The following is a 20,493-nucleotide window of genomic DNA, read 5'->3' as shown; positions in this document are numbered from 1 at the left end:
TACAAATTCATTTGATAAAACAAATGTCAAAGATACAATGAAAACAGAAGAAAAGAGACAGAGGTGGAAACAATGCATACTTATACTTACAGTTTCAGATACATTTCATCAAAAATATGTTTTTTATAAAGCCTTTTAAATTGACGTAAGATCTTGCTACTCTTGAGTGTTGGAGGAAGAGTATTCCAAAGAATAGGGCCATGGTAAAAAATGGAGGATTGAGTTTTTGAAATCCGGTTTAATGGTGTGTGAATATTTTTTGCATTCCTGGTATTATAATTGTGTATAGAACAATTCAAAGTGAAATGGTTGTGAAATACTTCAGAAAAAACATTGTTGGAAACTTTAAACATAAAAATCATACTTTCCAAAGAAATAAATTCTTGAACAGGTAAAATTTTCATCTTAAGAAATAATGGCTTACTGGGAGCTAAATATGAAGAGTTGGTTATCAAACGAATACTGCGTTTCTGTAATTTATGAATACGATCAATATTTTTCTTTGTAGTAAAACCCCAAACAATACTACAATATTTTATGTGAACTGAAACAAACGAATAATACAGCATCTTTAAAATATTCTGTGGAAGAAATTGTAATTTGTACAGAACACCAATACTTTTCGATATTGTTGAACATATATGATTCACATGAGAATTCCAGGACAATTTATCATCAATAAAAACACCCAAAAATTTTATATCATATACTCGTTTAATTTCCTCATCTCTATACATCAATTTCAAATTACTGTCAATTTTAGTTCTTGTTCCAAATAATATATAATTGGTCTTATCAACATTCAAAATCAATTTGTTTACCGACAACCAATTTCTTATACAATCAAGTTGAACATTCATATTATGAAATAATGTCTTTGGGTCTGTGCCTTTACAAAATACACTTGTGTCATCTGCAAATAATATGTAATCTACATCATATGTTGAATACGGCAAATCATTTATATACAATAAAAAAAGAAGAGGCCCAAGAATAGACCCTTGTGGTACTCCACATTTTATTTCTTTAAGATTAGAATGAACACCATTAATATTTGTTAATTGCTTACGATTTGAGAGATAACTTGTAAATAATTTTAATGGAGTGCCCCTCACACCATAATAACATAATTTTTGTAACAAAATGAAATGGTCTATAACATCAAATGCTTTGGTTAAATCAATAAATACCGTTAAAGCATATTCTTTATCATCTATAGCCTGATTTATCTTATTAATCAGTTGTAATATTGCCGTTTCTGTTGAATATCTCTGCCTAAAACCATATTGATTACTAATAAGTATATTATGTTTATTCAAAAATTCTATTAACCTATTATAAATACATTTTTCTAATATTTTCGAAAATATAGGCAATACTGATATTGGACGATAATTATTCACATCAGTTAATTGTCCTTTTTTATGTATTGGTGTGACTCGTGCAATTTTCATTTTTTCAGGGAAAGTACCAGTACGCAAACATTCATTAAAAATAATACATAACGGAACACAAATCAATGAAATAACACATTTTACCACCTTGATATCAATATCATCAATACCAGAGCTGATGTTGTTCTTCATGTTATTAACTATAGTTATTATTTCATCATTTGTTATAGGCTTCAAAAAAAGAGTATTACCATTTGGCATTTTCAAATAATCTTGAAAAGACTTATTCTCATATACATCATTTTTTAAATCTTGCAATTTTGAACCAATATTAACAAAATATTCATTGAATGTGTTCACAATATCTTGACTATTGGTAACTTTTTCATTACCGAAATGAAGAGACTCAATAACAGTATTTTTCTGACTTTTATACAAAATATTATTAATCAATTTCCAAATACTCTTCATATTACCTTTTACTTTATCAAATTTCCTATTAAAATAATCTCTTTTAGCTTGTCGTATCTTCATAGTTACATAATTCCGACATTTTCTATACATTTCCTTTCGATACAAAGTGGGATTCAAAAGATATTTCTTATACAATTGTGATTTTTTATGACAAAGCTTTAATAAATCCTTTGTTAACCATGGTTTTTTATTTCTATTCTTTGGACAAAATAATTTCTTTGGAAAACATTCTTCATAATTTTCTTGAAATATTTGCAAAAGGATACCGTAATTATCATTTACATCATCTTCAACAAAAACATTTTCCCACCGTATATTAATCATCTTCATAAAAAACATCCGTAAATTAGATTCATTAATCAAACGTCTCTGATTTTTACATGGCAACACATTCTTGATATAAGTAGGGTCTGATAGAATAGCAAAAATCGGTAAATGATCACTGATGTCATTTACAAGAATGCCTGACTGTATAGGGATAGTTACATTTGTAAGGATATTATCTAACAAAGAAGCAGATGTTTGGGTGATACAAACAAAACAAAACAAAACAAACAAGAAAGAAAAAAACCTCTATGTCATCCATGACACACATAAATTGTATATTATAAAACGCATTTTGGAATATCATATGCACAAAAGCACACATGCACACACACTCAAACTCACATATACAATATTTTGGTGATATGGATTTAACACCATTGGTCAAACAATCAGGAAAATTTTGTGAGTTTTCCCGAAAGAATAACGAAGTTAGTTTCACAGCTCTCAATTTATACTGAACACAAGGATTTGATGGACTAAATTGTAGCTCTCCTCAAAGAATTGGGACAAGAATACCAATCAAAATGGCTCTTACCTGTCAAGATCAATTGCTCCTTCATACGTCAAGTAGTAGAACACTGAAACAAAGTACAGAGAGGAAATTAAACTTGGTTAATATCTAAAAAGAACAAATGGACAGTCATAATTGCAGACAAGATAAGACTTTACCTGTTCAATCCCCACAACTGAATAGCATTACTAATTAGTGTATGATTATCAAACTATATTATCAAATGTACTATGCCTTGCACTGTACTGTAGGAGTTGAAAGAAAGACACATGGTACATCTGGGCAGGAAGCAATCAGAATTTTTGGGGGTCATGTAGCCAATACACATCCTCTACAATAATGCATCAGTGTTACTTCAATTCAAGAAAAAAGAAATAGAGAAAAATATGGTGAAACACTTTTCTTCACAATGATATATAAAGTGCATGACACGATGAATACATGTAAAGTACACTTATTGTGCATAATATGTTTAAGTGCTACTCATCCCATAACTTTTTCTTTTTTTAATTCTGTTGTCACAAAAGTTCCTTGCATCAAAGCAATGCCATACCTCTGAAACTTAAACCACTGAATTACTTTGCACATTTGAATTCAACAATTACATACTATTCTTTTCACATTAACTGATGTAGGGAAGATGGCATAAAGTGCTCAACATGTTGATGGATTTGTTTTGTCAGGAACAGTGGTCACACATTCAATATCATTTCCTTTCACTTTTCGCGATCTTGTGATTCCTTTCTGATTTTGTTTCACTTTTTTTTTGGGGGGGGGGTGTGCTGGTGTTTCTGGAGCAAGTTAACTTTCACTACACTTAAAGGACAAGTTCACCTTCATTTACACGTGGATTGAGTGAAATAATGCAGTAATACTAAGTAGAACACATCAGTGAAAGTTTGGAGAATATCAGACAATCCATTCAAAAGTTAAGAATTTTTGAAGTTTCAGTGCTGCCATCACTAGATGAGAAGACTACTAATCTCTATAGTTTGTGATGTCACTTGTGTAGAATGATTCAAGAAAATATAAAGAGAATTCCTCCAAATTTCCTATTCTTAAAAAAAAAAGCACACATCCCCTTGACTTATTACTGACTTATGGTAAGGGTAATATTGTTCCCCCTGCCTCATGAAAGGGGCAAGTCAAGAGCACTTTTATCATGCAAGAAAAGTGAAAAATATGCTAAATTTTCTTCATATGTTCTTTATAATGCTGATACTGCATAAGGATGATTTGGTTAACTGAACAGACCACCCCCTCATAGAGTTAATGACTAACTGAGTAATCAACGACAGCCAAGTAAATTTCCTGGAAACTCTTCATTCTAGAAGACTAAATGTACATTCTGGGAACAAAAACACTTGTTTCAGAAAATGGCTGTAATATTCACATGCTGGTATGTCCTCTCAGGCTTACAGTAAAAGTTTACATCAGTAATAAACATAATGACTTTTTAATGCACTTGTGCTGTCTGGCATGCAATGGCTTAGGAGAGTTTCATTTCATTTCATTCTGTTTGTACACAGCATGTATGATTTTGGCCCAGCTTCATCATCCATGCGTGGCCTCGAAGGGAGGCGTGCTGTGTGATTAGTCACTTCCAGGAAGGTCACCATGGCGACACTACTGAATGTGCAACATTTTGTGAGAAGCGCTCTCCAACACACAGACTGGGCAGCTTTGACGCAACATGCGCTGAATCAAAAGAACAAACAGGTGTGGATGAAACCTACATGACTTGTGGTTAACTGAATGGAGCTCTGCAAATGAGTCTATATGAGACACGAATCAATTATTTTTTTGAAATATGCATACTTCCTGGTTAGTTCAAAATGAAAAGAGAAAGACAGATTTGAAATAGCCAAATGATGACAGCCCTTGGACAGCAAGCAAGAGGAAATGGAGAATTAAATTACCTAATTCTCATGGCTTTTGTCCCCCAATGTACAGAGTGAGGGATGTGTATGAGAGGGGAGAAATTGGCTGTAACCTGTGTCTTTGGAGTTCTCACTCGCCTCAAATTAGAAAGAGGAAGTGAAACTTGAGGAGAGTAACGAAGGATAAGAGACTACGCTGTGAGCCAATGGGGACTAATCTAATGTAATATTCCTGTTGAGAGTCGGCTTAGCGAGCTGCGGCATGCTCTGCCTTCACTGCACTTGCTCACTCAGAGTTCACGCACGATACCGAGAGCCGACATTCTGCTGGTGGGAAGGGGCTGGGCAGGAGGATCGCTTGCAGGATTGCTCGTGGCTTAATGCTTGCTGAAACAGAAAACGGACTGGCCTGCTGCGGCAAGTTTGCGACTCTCGACTCGTCTGTCACTCAAGACTGCCAGTCAGGGCACGGTGCTCATGAAAGAGGGATATGCCTGCGAAGGACAGCTCTCAGCCCTTCTTCCGCTAAATCCCCCCCGGCACATGTACGGAGCATTGCACATGCCTGTACCTGCAGATTTTTCAGTGCTTGCTGGATAGACGCCTGCACAGGGAGTGGCAGGCAGGCAGGCAGGCAGCAGAGAGGGTTGCTAAGCACACGTGTGATCGGTGAAGCTGTGGGACTGTGGGAGAGACTTACTCCAAGCCTTCTCTCTCTCAAGGAAATAGTACTAATATGGAAGCGTTCACTTTCTTCTTGGCCATTTGTAGCATTTACGCAAATATTGGACATGCTGCCGGTGCCAAAATACTCATGAACGCCATTTTGGGGAAGGGGAGCCACTACTACATCACCACTGCTATAGGCGAGCAGCTTGTGCACAGGGGTCACAATGTCACCCACTTTGTGAGCGATGCGTACTACGAGCAGGCACGAAGCGGGCCGAATGCTGACCTGTTCAGCTTTGAAGTGTTCAACACGGCCATGCCCAAGAAGGTGGTTTACCAGCTCTACGCCAACTTGAGCAAGGTTGCCTTCCTGTCCTCCCTCAACAGCCAGAACATGGATATCGAGAGCAAGCCTCCGCGGCACCGCTTCATGGATTGTCAGGCTATTCTCGCAGACAAAGAGCTCCTGGAGAGGATACGCAGCGCAAACTATTCGCTCATCATCTATGATATGCTGTGGCCTTGCCTGCCGATCGTCGCTCAAATGCTGGACATTCCACTCGTGGGTATCATATCATTTCCAAATCCCTGCATGGAGACAGAGATAGCGGGATCCAATTTCAATCCATCCTACTTGCCCTGCACGGGTATAGGATTTACGAACAAGATGAATTTTATGCAGCGTTTTTTCAACACCTTCCTCTACGCATTCGTCCCCTGGCTGACGACAGACAAGTACGTATGGTATAATGAGCTTCTGCACACACACAACAGCTCTGTTGAACTGATAGACATTGTGAAAAAAACCCAGCTCTACCTCGCTAACAGTGACTTTGTGGCTGACTATCCATGTGCTCTGACACCGAATGTGGTTCTGGTTGGAGGGCTAACCACCAAGCCTCCAAAGAAACTCTCGCCATCTCTGGAAGACTTCGTGGAGAGTTCTGGGGAGCATGGCGTCATCATCTGCACCTTTGGTTCCTTCCTGTCTTCAGAAGAACTCTTTGCTGCAAACAGTAAGCTCAGCATATTCATCTCCGCTTTCGCAAGGCTTCCTCAAAATGTGATCCTCCAGCTAAGCCACACCCCTCCGTTCCCGTTGCCCGGAAACGTGAAAGTCCTCCCTTGGCTGCCGCAGAACGACCTGCTGGGCCACCCGAAGACCAAGGCCTTTGTGTTCCCCGGAGGAAATAATGGATTCTACGAGGCCATCTACCACGGGGTACCGACCGTGGTCATGCCCCTCCGCGGAGACCAGTTCGACGTCGCCGCCAGGGTCACCTCATCCGGCATTGGAGTTGTGGTCAACAAGCTGACCGTGACGGAGGAGAGCCTGCATCAGGCCATCCGCCAGGTCACCACCACCTCCAGCTTTGCAAACAAGGCCAAGAAGCTCTCTTCAATCTTCAGGGATCGGCCCATGCCCCCTGCCCAGCGGGCCGCCTTCTGGGTGGAGCATGTCATCAAGCACGGGGGCCAGTACCTGCAGTCGACAGCAACCGAACTGAGTCGTATGCAACATATACTCTTGGATGTCATTGCTGTCATGTTTGTCATTTTCATTGTGCTCGGACTTTCACTCTACAAGTGCAGCTCCAAACTCCTGTGGTTCATCTACCGGGTAGTTACCAGAAAACATCTCAAGAACAGCTGATGAGGAAACACTGCTAGGAGTCTTGGTTCACCCACCCAAAAGTATTATTATCCCATTTTTCAGAGCATGGCACTCGCCGATATCTTTGAATCTAGTAACGGAGATTTGGCTGACAAATGTTAAACCATGATTCACTCTTGACAGGTGATGAGCTATCTATGATGCAAAGATAACAAATGCCCAAAAAAATAAACAAAAAACTACACGTAACCGTAAATTAATGTATTGTACTCTTGCCAGTTTTTGATCGTAACTGTCGGGAACCTTTCTTCAAACTTTCACTCACTAAATTTTGCAGCTCTCTGTATTAATGAAACTAGTTTGGAACTATCATGCAGTCGACAAGAAATTGTTGGGCAATGTTTTGCATACAATCCAAACTTAAACTCAGGCATGAAAAACTGCAACCAGAAAAGGAATCATTTCTGCCAAACAAGTGCCTTTAGCATCATTAGTGTGCAAGTAGGGGAAAGAAAAGCCTTGAACTATTTCATTTGAAGATGACACGTAGAATGATGGTATAAGTATCATTATGCTGTAATGTTTCCATCTTATGTTGTTTGGGGCTTTATGACTTCTTACCATATCTACTAACTGTGTCGCTGTGGTAAGTGACAAATGAAGAAATTTACCATCTTGTTAAATGTTGTGGAGTATAACAATGAAGCATTTTGGCGACCAGAATTCTGTGGCTCAACACTTTCTGCAAGATATAGATATTATTGACAAAAGTGTGTGCTAAATGTGCAGACTTCAATACATGCCTTGATTCATGTGTATGTGGATTCCATGTGGAAACAATTTTGCAATTATTTGTATATTTATGTTCGGTATTCATTTCCATTCACATGGATTCAGGGCGATGAAAAGAATAATGAGCATGCTCTCTACCAAGCATTCTTGAATAGGAATGATGTAACACTACACACTGTAAGATGATAATGTAAGGTTGGTGAACAAAGAGACATCCAAATTTGCTATGGTATGCGTACATCCTTCACTGCTTAATCTGCACTGATATCTGAGATTGTCAACTCAAAGATGAGAAAATCTTTCCACTCAGTTTATACCAAATAAGCTCCTGTATTCAGGGCATGTCTGAAATACTGCTCCTGGCCCTTTACTGTGGCAAACTGAAATCATAACGAGTTTTATCCCGTAACAAATTTAACTTATTGTTCTCAAGATGGTATACAATAGTCATTCTTGCAGATCAGTAACATGTGGCATGTCCCATTACTGTTATCAAGTGGGAACCCTTCAAAGTTTAAGGACCCATTGTCAATTTCAGGGGCCTTGGAGTGCAATATTTGTAAGAGTATGTGAGGTATTATTATAGCCATACCCGTGCAACCTCATTCCAATCAGGAACAGCCATTTTGTGTTAACCCGATGAGGACTAGTCCCGTATATACTCGGGTAGGTGTCTATGGGAAACGTGTAATAACAAAAGCAGCTAATCTTCGACGGGTTAATAATACATTGCACTACACTACTACTGGTATACCTGACCTAGAAGTTGATATCATGTCATTTAAATGCAGGTGTTTTATGCAGTGTTCACAGGATTCATACAATCTGATTTTAAAAAACAAACAAACATAATTTACTTTTCAACAGACTGTAACAAATTGTTCCAGTGATCTGGAGGTGAACACACTTATAGATGGGATGTGTATGCACCTTTCATGAACATGGGCCAAAGTGTGTATTGCACTCCATATATATGCAATATTTTGACTTGCGCTACATACCTTTGTAATGATAAACAAACTGATCGATCTATAGATTCATATTTCCAGGATGCTCGTTCCTTTTATTGTTATTACAAGAAGGAATAAGATACATTCTTCTGGGCTCATGTCCTTTATATGAGAAATATCTGGCAAAAATTTGAGATGAATAATTGCTTGTTCTTTTTTAACATTTACTTCAACTCTAATTTCAACAGATCTATTACTTTTCATTGCACTGATTTTATTCAAGGGGATTTTTCTCTTCACTACAAAACGCTTTATTCATATGAAATCTGTAGTTACCTGGCACTCTGCACAGAGCCAAAAACCTTTGACACAAAGCAAAATATACCTTCTTTATACAGGTTCATTGTGCTTTCTACACATAAACTCTGTTCATACTGTGTGTTCATAGTGAGGGAAATGAAGGTAGTTCCTCAAGTGCATAACTTTAGCTGCATGACTCATCCAGACGCTAATGACGCACAGCTGTAGAGCGACAGATAGTTAACCAAGATCCCATCATAGCAGCCTACATGACGAGTGAAGTGTATTGCTAGCCATAGTGGCAATCAGGGGCATAGGAGTACAGATCGTCTGAACTAATCAATCCTTCTTTGCTATTCATACTGGGGCATCAATATTTCACATTAGCATTTATATCACATATTGAAGTTCAAACACAATCATGATGCTATATTCACTGTTCTAGCAACATCATCTTTCCTTGCAGAACAATGTACTGAATTGGCATCTTATATCAAGAACATATTGTCCGCCATCTCAAGTGTGCCTGGCGGAAGAGTGATCGACATTGATATTGACATGTCGGGATGACCTGTTTTTTAGGCTGCTGTGACCACAAAACTGTGCAATAATGCCTCGAATCCCATGGAGGTACATGTAAACTGTGTAGATTTGCGGCATGATCTGAGCAATAATGCTAGTCAATTTGCACACAGTACAGTGTGTACATACAGTAGATACCTGGGTATACAAAATACTACATGTACATACTGTATGATGGCTGATTTGAATTGCTCAGAGGTGAATAAATGGCTTATCTTCTCACAGAGGCACAATTTATTACATTTTTAAATACAAATAGCTGTATTGGATGGACTTATTCAATGGAATACTGGAAGATATTATCCTTGGGTCTAAATATTATCTGGTGCTCCCTTCACTACCACCCACTACAAGAAAAATGCTTTGAAACTAGAAAATTCCACCAGATTTAGGTGGCTTTGTGTAAAAACAAGAAAAAGCATTACCGGTACTGCATACATGTATATTGAATTCAGGTCCTATATAGTTTACTGTTTGATAGTCTTTGTGCACTAATCTTTATAGCTGATGAGAAAGATAACCACTGTATTGTGCATATTGTGGTTGCTTCTTTGTATGTCTATTCTTTTAACAATAAGTATGAGCCCATTTATGAAACTTTTTGAAACAATTTGTAACAAGTTTCTATGGCCTGCAATCAGGTATCATATTTAATCAAGACTGTGACATTATCATGGCACAACGTGACTCCGGATGATCCAGGACGGGATCACGAAGGGAGTTGCGAGGCATTGTTCCTAATAAATTTGATATAAATGATGGTGAATGTTGAGAAATATTTGTGTGTGCAAAGACATAAAATGCTTATAGACTGCTTTTGTGCCAATGACAGTTGCTTACATTTGTAGTTCACATGAATTCATGACAAAAATTGTTGTTCTTCTTCAATGATTCACTAGAAGCTTTTGTGATATGGAATTTTGACGTTTGCTCCTGGTAGCTTTGATATAGAAACATGCGATTCTAATGACAGAGGTTTATTTTTTATGTGTACCCATACATCTGTGTCTTGATGCTGGCAAAGTTGAACACAGAAGTATGAGTCCAAAATGTGAGTAAACTTCTTGAATGGATGACTATGATGGCTATGGACCAGGAATAAAACTTAAAGTTGTCTGACACAAAGGATCAGTAGCGTCAACGTAAATGTATCTTTGACAGTCGCTAAAAGGGTGTTCCTCAGCACATATTTATCTCCCGAGTACAGACAACTTTAAACTGCAGACTGTACCGCATAGGCAAGGTGTAATGTCTGGAGAATTAGTGAAGATAACAACTATCTTTGTATAAAAATGCCAGCAGCTGATTTTTATGTGGAGATTCTGTTCATTACGAGGTATATTTCGCTGTGTTTTTATTTTCACAAATATTGCGAGTCAGCCGATGTTCATGACATCAGCAACTTGCACAGTACATCGGGATATTACCTCCAGTAACAAAAACGTGTTGTACACATTGTCACCAAGGTGGAAAATTAACTCTCCTTTTGAAATGAAAAAAAAAAAAAACTTTTTCATTATTCCATGACATTGACAGATCCCAAACTGCAAAATATCAAACTCGCAGAATACATGGCATCCACAGTTGTAATAGTTTGGGCAATGATTTATGTAGTCAGATAATGTATGCTGCAAAAGCATCATTGGGGAAATTCAGGGGAGGTATTCTGAGGTCGTAATTAAGTCTGTAATTAACTTCGTGATTAAGTCGTGAAGTTAATAGGCCCTTAATCATGGGCAAAATCGGTATTCTGAGGACGTAATTAAGGTATGATTAAGTCCCCTGTAATTATCTTAGGTCCCTCCCATCTAATTGTTATTCCATCCAATCAGACGCGTTGTTAGAAGCCAAAATGATGATTACACGCGCAAATATGCCCTCAATGCGCGCTCCTCCATGCCCCCTGTAATTACAACCCAAGAGCTCCGTGCGCACACTCCGGTATTGACTACAACCCCTCACCTACGCACGCGAAGATCTCAACCTCTTTGCTCACATAAAAGACAAAATTACTCAAAGATCGGCTATATATCTTTTTTTCTCTGAATTCTACGGATACTATGATAACAAAATTCAACCGCTCCTCGGTTACCGAAGACGGTAAGCATTGTTTTGGCAGAGAAAACACGATGTAATGCGTGATATCGGAGTAGTTAATGACACTCTTAGGTATCATTAAGTTTTCCATTAACTTTCATACTTAATTACACCCTCAGAATACCGATTCGTAATTAACTCTGTGATTAAGTCCTCTCAGAGGTGCACGCGCATTGATACTCGCAAACGCGTAGGTCCTTCCCGCCAAAACGCTTGTTGCTATGGTAGTTAATATACCCCCTACTTAATCATGCTCTCAGAATACCAATTCGGTAATTAAGTGCTAATCAGACACTTAATAAGCTCTCAGAATACGGCCCCAGTATTTTGTAGGCCCCTCTCTCTCCCACGTTTCTTTTAAGCATGAGAAAGTGCTTATCTCTCTTACCCACACAATATGCATAAACCTACCACAGAGACCTTTCCAAAGTGTTAGAAGAGAGGTCAACAAACTTTCCCTGTGGGTAGATCTCTACATAATTATCCCAAGAAACTGTCCCAAGACCATCCGGCCCCATGGCAACAAGACGTGCTTGGCACTTGGCTCGGGGTGCGAGGCAGCAGATCCGAAGGTCATACATAGACCTATCCACTGTGAAGTGATTACATGTGACGATGTGTTGCCTGTACGTGTGCGTGGAGACGATTCTGTGTACAAATGTAGTTATGTGGGAATCGCAGCCTGTCTGTTCTTAAGAATTCATGTACGGCTTTCTTGAATACTAGTAGTGAACATCGCTGTGTGGAGTCCAGAGGGGCATTTCATGAAGCGTTTTGGTCGGATATTTTTCTGACAAACTGTTACAAGCTTCTGAAATCCTTTGTCCAACAACTTTGTCGGACAAAATGCTTCATGAAATGCCCCTCAGGGCTGACCATGGTGTTTTTATGTCGGTCATTGTCCTTCCACAGAAAGCTGAGTACTGGCACATGACAAAACATGAGCCTATGTTAATAATGATATAGATTCATAAGTCATTCGATGATGATGATGATGATGATGGTAGGTACATATGAGTAATGATCTGTGTTACATATGAGCTGTTTGTTTCATCTGACATTGTTTGTGTTTATCAAAGCATATCTCCGTAGAAATTGTGCTTGAAAATTTCATGCCAATTGTTATAAACAAAAATCCAAATACTATAAAACCAGAAATCTTTGCATGCATGAAACCATCACAAATTTTCACGACAGTAAAATGCACATGACAGTTTTTGGGTGTTTTTTTTTAATGCCAGTGGCAATATGGAACAGTTTTGTACCACGAAAATGGCCGTCAGCTCCAATTTTTAAAAGTTTAATACTGCAAATATTTCTGGTTTTACAGTATTCAATAAGGCTGCAAACCGATTTGATCTAAATAAAGATTGCGGAGTGGTACTATCCGTGAAAAACGAATAACATCGCTCCTGTGTTTAGTTCACTTTTTATGCTGTCTGTCATATTGTTTGATGAGGGTGTTAAATACTGAATTCATTGCAAGTTGCCTTAAAGATAATAAAAAGTTTTGGTACCTCAAAAGCTTCCCTGAATTTCCTTGTCTTGGTTTGTGTTTCAGGTTAAAGTACGTTGTCTGTGAGAATTACTCACCCCAAAGTGCTCTCATGTCTTAGTAATCATGCAATAATGGTTTCGTACCAGAGCCAACGCAGTACAGCGTCGATAAATATTGTACGAAACCACTGACTGCGACCAGCAGCGTGCAGCCCATTGTACGCATAGCTAACTGCGACCAGCAGTCCATACGCATAGCGTAATGGGGCTTCGCATTGTAGCATTCAGGATCATGACAGAATTAGTATCGCCGGTAAATGTCAACTTAAAATCCAAAAATTTCTTCGATTTGAAGACTTACCAATTAAGTTGAAGTATTGAAAACAGGCTTCGAATAACGTTTGGTTCTGCCAATAGCCCCTTTCTGTTCGAATTGATGACTGAATGTGACTCGGTTGAGAGTACCTTGGGAGAGCTACTAGTACATACACTGGATACCATGGCCAGCGCATGCGCACACAAACATCTTATCCGTTCATGGATTTGAAATTTGTGTGCATGTGATGTGTTCGCATGCACTGGCTGTAGTATTCAGTGTACTGTATGTAGCTCTCCTAAGGTCCTGTCGACCGAGTCACATTCAGTCATCAATTCGAACAGAAAGGGACTATAGGCAGAACCAAACGTTGCCCGAAGCCTGTTTTCAATACTTCAGCTTAATTGGTAAGTCTTCATATTGAAGAATTTATGGGATTTTAAGTTGACATTTACCCTGCGATACTAAATCTGTCATGATCCTGAATGCTACAATGCGAAGCCCGATTACGCTATGCGTATGGGACTGCTGGTCGCTATGCGTATGGGGCTGCTGGTCGCAGTTAATTGCATGATTACTAAGACATGAGAGCACTTTGGGGCGAGTAAGTCTCACAGTGTTAGTTATATGAAAGGTACTTTAACCTGAAACACAAACTAAGACAAGGAAATTCAAGGACACTTTTGAGGTACCAAAACTTTTTATTATCTTTAACTTTTGTAAGTTGTACTTTAATATGCCTATCTTACAATTTACTCATAACAAGGAAATTCAAGGACAATCACACAAGGGTTGAATGCCAGAGGATGTTCTCAAAATGTAGGTGTGATCTCTCTCGTTGGTCAATATACTCTGGTTGCTGACTGATTGCTATTGAACTGCATGCTGTTTGAAATGTTTCAGAGAAGAACTGTGGTGCTATTACAATGAAGGCAGTACCATATGAATGAGATGAACATGAATGAGCAGAAAACTATATTTCTTGAGATTTCCCATTGGAACCAATTATTCTATCGTATTGAGTCTGAAGTCCCCTGAAAATGAAAGTGGCTAGGAAATGTTCCTTAACACACAACAGAAATGAGAAATCACAAGTACATACAAGTAACCTCATGGATCAGTAATTGTTTGCAATTAAATGTCATGTGATTTCCTCAAGCATGCGGGATACGTCATGGGTCATTAACATCAGGCATGACAGCGACAAGTACCATAAAAACAAAACAAAAAATCCCACAGGTATTCATTAATTTCTGCAACGACAAAAAACAACAACAACCCAAGAACAGCAGTGTATATTTGGTGGTTTAGTACGCCTAGTGCATGCAACAGATGACATATCACAGTGATAGCTTAGTATAGTCGGTTTTTCGATTGGGTTCCTTTCTACAACATCGCGCTCAATAATACCAGCGCCAGGTACAATTTATATCAGTACATTATTGCGGTCACTAGGAAACTATCCATAATTACACACTTCATCATGCGGTGCAATCACTCAATCCCCTAGGATAGGGTAGCATTACAGCCAGGTTGACATTTTGGAGCTTACATGCTAAATAATCGATGACGCTAATGCTGGACATCCTATAAAGGGGGTACCCATTTCAGTATGTGGGCAGACGAGAACTTTGTACACAAAATGATGTGCTATTACACAAGATACTGTAAACGTCAATATCTTTGCACAATTATTATTATTTTTGTGTGTGTGTGCTGAGCGCCTCAAAAACATATTTGTGGGTTCTTGAATTTGTGCTGTGTAATTGTCAACCCATTCATGATGTGCAGAGAAAATTGTGAAGATATTTTTTTTTTTTGGTTTTAGAATTTGCACTAGCCAAAAGTAGCGCGAAACATGCAAAAATTAATGTACCATGAAAACTTCCCCATTACAGTATATCAAGAAACTAATGTCATTGAGGAGCAGATATGCATCTGTACCAAAAAATTAAAAAACAACAAAGCATGCGACAATTGAATTGAGAAGTATTAACCTAGGTATTCCCTCACAGTTAATATTTCTATAGCCCTTTTTACACTTGTGTTTCTTAACCCCGTACTTTCTCTGACCCAGGACTATCATTAATCCCAAACCAATTTCTTCAGCTTTGCACATTCGCTAATAAATCCCGTACTAAGCTCTTGTCCCAGGCCAAAGAGAAAACCAACCTTTTTACACTCGTATTTCTTAGTCCCGTACTTTCTGATTGGTAATTGGGGTTCGGGCTTCGTCTCCGTCGCTAAACCCCAGATTATTTCTTTGTTCTGTTTACACTCGCTTGCTTGGCACCACAATTGCGGTGCTAACCCTGCTTTTTTGCAGGGCCAGATACACTGTAGTATGGGATTATCAGTGGGGCTAGCCCACTTTGGCAAAAACAAGCGTAAACAGAAAATGGGCTAAGGAAAGTCCAGTACCAACGGTGGGGCTAAGGCCCCCCCCCCCCCTTAGCCCCACCATTGGTATGGGACTAAGCAAAAATTTACAAGTGTAAAAAACGCTTATTATCACTTTTGTAGTTGTGTGCCTCTGATATTTTATACATAAATCATGTGCATGTGCATGATACTGTGTGTATGTGTACGTGTGCATGTGTACGTCCATGAACATCTCGTGCATGTGCAAAACACCATATATCCAAATTGAATCACTAAATGGGACACATGAAAATCAAGCTTGTGTCAATAACTCATTTCCCTCACCACCATGCCCAGTACCAGGGATGCCAAGTTCAAAAATATTTATGAGTGAGATTTTCATGACTCGGCATCTCGGCATGCGAATGTGCAGGCGAGCGAGGGTGTGGGAGGGGTTTTTCCCCCCTGTGGCCTCCCACAGGAGGGAGCTTTTTCAATTTTTAGCTCTTAATGGTGCGATCAGGTGCATTTTTAAGTGACTACTTCTTACTTATTTTGAAAGACAAAAGAGAAATATACCTTCAATTGCAACTATCACTTTAATCTTTTGAGCTATGCTCATTATTATAGGCCCAAGTTGCAGACTTCGCCCGATGCGTGAGAAAAATGGGTGTCATGCGTGAGACTTGGTAGCTCTGCAGTACAATAATGTATAGTTGAAGCTGCAGCAGCAGTTCTCTCAGGGTTCTATACAGTTTGCTGCATGGTACAAATACAAGATACACGTAGAAACAATTTCGCATGTATTTTAAAACAGGAAATAGGTACATGTGTAGAGTTCCCTGATGATGATTAAAGCCTGTGTAATGTAGTTCTGAACCCACCCCATTCCCCCTCACAAAACAGCATGAGTTAATGCATTGATTGTTTTAAAAAAAAAAAAGTGAAAGAAGCTCTTTTCATTGTATCAGCAACACCTTTCACTCACAAGCTCTTAAAAACTACAATGCGCTATAAGACCAAAGTTGTTACTAAAACCTCACATTTCTATTCAAATCAACTATGCCATGCATTTGTGACAGCCTGCACAAAATTCAGACTGCATGATATAGAATACAATTTCACTGCAATATCTGTGAAAAGTGATCACACATAAAACTATGAACTTAGAATTACTACCAGTAATATTCACCTTTGGTCGAGGATCGAAGTAATTAAAAGACTTTCAGACGTGTCTTTGGTGGAATCAATGCTGGTACCTTTAACTTCTAGTATATTACACTGGAGTGGATAAATTTGTTTAAAAGTTTCCATGCATGCACCGATGACAGTGGAGTTGATGTGACAGATTACTTGGCTGCACACAAATAAACTCAACACAGACAGAAAAAAGAAGAAGAAGAAGAAGAAGAAATGCATACAGGATAGAGAGTAAGACAGAAAGATAGATACATTTGAGTTAACACGCTCTCTTACATACAAAATTCTCCAGAACTATTTTTTTGCCATGCACTCTCTGCTATTAGTAATCAGGATGTGAAGCTAAAGGCTCTCCTTGAGTTTGAATTTGTGGGAGCTGAAACATGCACTGAGGCATTACAAAGCTGAATTCAGATTATGCAAAAATGTGGAGCCCCCTGTAATATTTTGCTCCCGAGTTAACATTTATCCCGAGAAAAGGAAAAAATAGAGTTATGTGCTGTGACTGTGAAGGCAAGTGCTGACTTGAAGTTTGGCATTGAACTAAAGTTTCATAGAGTAAGGGCTCATAAAAACATTCATTCACTAAATATCCACCATATTATGATCTTACTCCTATATATGGCAGGGGAGAAAAATGCTTACTGTAAAATGAGGAATGTTCATGTGCATTTTGATTTCACAAATTTTGCAAGCGACCACGATTCGCGATATTAGAATGCACGTAAAAGTTCTTGTCTACACTATGTGCATTGAATGCCAGTGGCAATTCACGAAAATTTAATGCTGCAAAAAAGGCGTTGGCTCCAATTTGCGAAAATTTCAAGCCGCGAATACGTCATGTTTTATAGTATCTTGCATAAAGATAATTGTCATAGAGTAATAGGGTGTTGTTGCTGTGTGCATGTGCAGTGTTTGTGTTCTTGTGACCTTGCTTGCAGTCTTGTCTGCTCTTTCGAGATGCAGACAATTTAGAGAATAAAGCAAAGCTAGCGACGTCACTAGGGGGCTTGCCCCCCCCCCCCTCACTTTTTGTGCACCATATTATAAAGGAATACATAAGGTACGCGTCATCACTTTGGACCCCACCACCCCCCCCCCCCCCCCCCCACTTTTTTTAACCCGGAAGTATGTAAGTGGCACTAAAAAAAAAAATAGATCTTGAGGTGTGAGCCGGCCCTGTAGATGCGAGGAAAAGCTCACCATAACTTCTGGAGATAAAGAAAAACAAGTTGCAAATGATGTCTGTTTGAATTCTGCAGACAAAAAAAAAATAATGATAACAGTAATTGAATAGGAAATCAGATGAGACAGACTTAGTATCATCACGGCCAAGTCAGACTTGTGCAAGATTGACTCTAACAGGAAATCAACATCTAGCATTCTAATTGATCTACTTGTAGTTCCAGTCATATTCTTTACAAATATTGCTAAATATCTGTCTACACAGAACAGAAGTTTACATGTATCTGCTCCCACCAAGGGAAACTATATAGGGGAATTGCAACTCAATCCCACAAAGTGTGTTATACTAGTTGTCCTTTGCTGCGGTAATCATTAAGACAGCTATTACATGCCAACTTAATATGGTATTAAAGAAGTAGCAAACTGCAGTTTGGACAAACAAATAGAAACTGCATAGTATTAACTTGCTAATACGGAAGAGGATCCCAGCCTTATGCATATACAGTGTAAAGCAAGCACAAGCACACGCATGAGCTTGTTGAGAAAAACATCAAGCTCAAGCAATATTGCTTAAGTGCATATATGCATTAAGGAACCTTTTGCTCATACTTATAAACCTTTCCCTTGCCCTGCACAAGCAAAAGACCATTTCTGTAATCTATCAGTTTATGAATATTTCATTTCCAACAGCCTAGTGTGGAACATTTCATTCACCTGCGCCCGCCCATTTAGTTCGATAGGCATGCAGGTATTCATTTATTGTTGCTAGGTAGGGCAAGCCTCCGGCAAGCTTTGTGGTTGTTGAGGGCAACTTTTGTGAACAAAGCATGCATAGAATAGTGAGTACATTACAGAACCGGTTGATTGCTTACAGTTTCAACAAAAGGGACATCACGCCTGTGTGAACACAAGAAGAAAGGTGGGTTTTATGTATTTGAAAGGACATGTGCATGCAGACACATTTACTGACACAGCAAAAAAAAACAACAACAACAACTATAAAATGACACTCATAAATGCACACAGGCAGACAGACAGACAGACACACACACACACATGCACATACACTGGCTGATTCCCATCTCTTCCCCAACTGATGCTTACGCTGTAGTAGCCCGGATCTACCAGGTTGTGCGTGGAGAGAGGTTTCTATGCTCTCTATAGATGTCAGACATCCTACCTGTTTCTCATCACATTTTGTGTGCTATTACCACTGGACATTCCCCTTGTTGAAACAAAAAAGTTTTTGATACGTCTCCGGAGAAATTTCTTGCTGATTTATACCACTCCTGCACAACTTTAGCCTTTCTTATTTAATTTTCCTACCATAATGAAAGAGCAATTGACTTACCTATTTCAGAAAGCAGAGGAATAATATCACCCTTAATAAAATACAACAACAGGTTAAAGGACTGTGTACTTCTCATTTTTTTTTTAAATATCAAATTTTGTGAAAAACTCTTTACATCTTCTTTATATCGTTGTTCTGGTGCAATTTCACAAGCTATAGTAGTCTTCTCATCCAGCCATAGCAGCACTAAAACCTTTGCAAATCCTAACTTTTGAAAAAATTATATGATTTTCATCAAACATTCACTGACAGATGTGGTTTATTAATATTGCTGCATTCACTCAATCCACATGTGCATACTTGGGTGAGTTTCCCCTTTAAACCATGATTCAGAGGCATTCATACATGTACAGTGTACGTACCACAGAGATGCCTCTTTTTTTTCTTTCTTTCTTTTGAGGACAGCTTTCATTTACTCACTGACACGACCACTGTCAAGAACAAGTGTCCATCCAAAGTCACTGTTTGGAAGCTAGCCAGATTTGTGTTTATGTGCTCTACGCATGAAAAGTGAGTGCCCTTTAGCGTAAGTACGTATGGGGCACCCAGCGCTATTAAATGCCACTCACAACAAGAAGGCAAGGGAAAGTCTGCCCTGGAGCAAAGCTTGGCACTGTCTAAATGTCACATCCCTCACTAAATAGCAGTTCCTGTATTCTTTTTTCTCTCCTACAGCAAGTGGAAATAGGGTTGGTTTTCAAGGAAAGCTCGAGGAAGGAAAATAGAGCGAGAGACAGACAGACAGACCGACAGACAGACAGACAGAGACAGACAGAAGGTGGTTGTGTGTGTGTGTGTGTGTGTGTGTGAAGACCGAGAGGTATTATAAAGTGTTTGCGCATGGAAAAAGTATTCAAAAGTATGAGTGCATGTTTGACTGTGTGTGTATATTTTGATCAAGGAAGAGAGATAGAGAGAGAAAAAGAGGGACAGGAAAAAAAGGAGAGAGAGAGGGAGGGAGGGAGAGGGAAAGGGAGAGGGGAAAAAGAGGG

The 20,493-nt window shown here is 38.8% G+C and overlaps 2 protein-coding genes across 2 annotated transcripts in view; one reads left to right on the top strand and one right to left on the bottom strand.

The window, feature by feature from the left end:
* The window catches only part of LOC139734741 (protein FAN-like), a 67,744-nt gene that overhangs the window by 14,500 nt on the left and 32,751 nt on the right, over positions 1–20,493 (bottom strand). The window contains exon 14 of the mRNA XM_071645540.1: positions 2,731–2,773. Coding sequence (XP_071501641.1) covers positions 2,731–2,773 — 43 coding nt within the window. The remainder of the gene's footprint in view (positions 1–2,730; positions 2,774–20,493) is intronic.
* On the top strand, positions 4,897–7,068 carry LOC139734731 (UDP-glucuronosyltransferase 2C1-like). Its single transcript, XM_071645528.1, has one exon. It carries the CDS (start codon positions 5,323–5,325, stop codon positions 6,907–6,909), a length of 1,587 nt encoding a protein of 528 aa, XP_071501629.1. The 5' UTR covers positions 4,897–5,322; the 3' UTR covers positions 6,910–7,068.

The sequence above is a fragment of the Diadema antillarum genome, unplaced genomic scaffold, assembly GCF_040938485.1.
Source record: "Diadema antillarum isolate AM-2024a unplaced genomic scaffold, OU_Dant_1.0 scf00000026, whole genome shotgun sequence".
In the NCBI taxonomy this organism is placed as follows: domain Eukaryota; kingdom Metazoa; phylum Echinodermata; class Echinoidea; order Diadematoida; family Diadematidae; genus Diadema; species Diadema antillarum.
This window is presented reverse-complemented; position numbering and strand designations above follow the sequence as displayed.

What these genes read in the sequence shown, in the direction of transcription:
- LOC139734731 (XM_071645528.1), top strand. Translation starts at nt 5,323, where the DNA reads ATGGAAGCGTTCACTTTCTTCTTGGCCATTTGTAGCATTTACGCAAAT.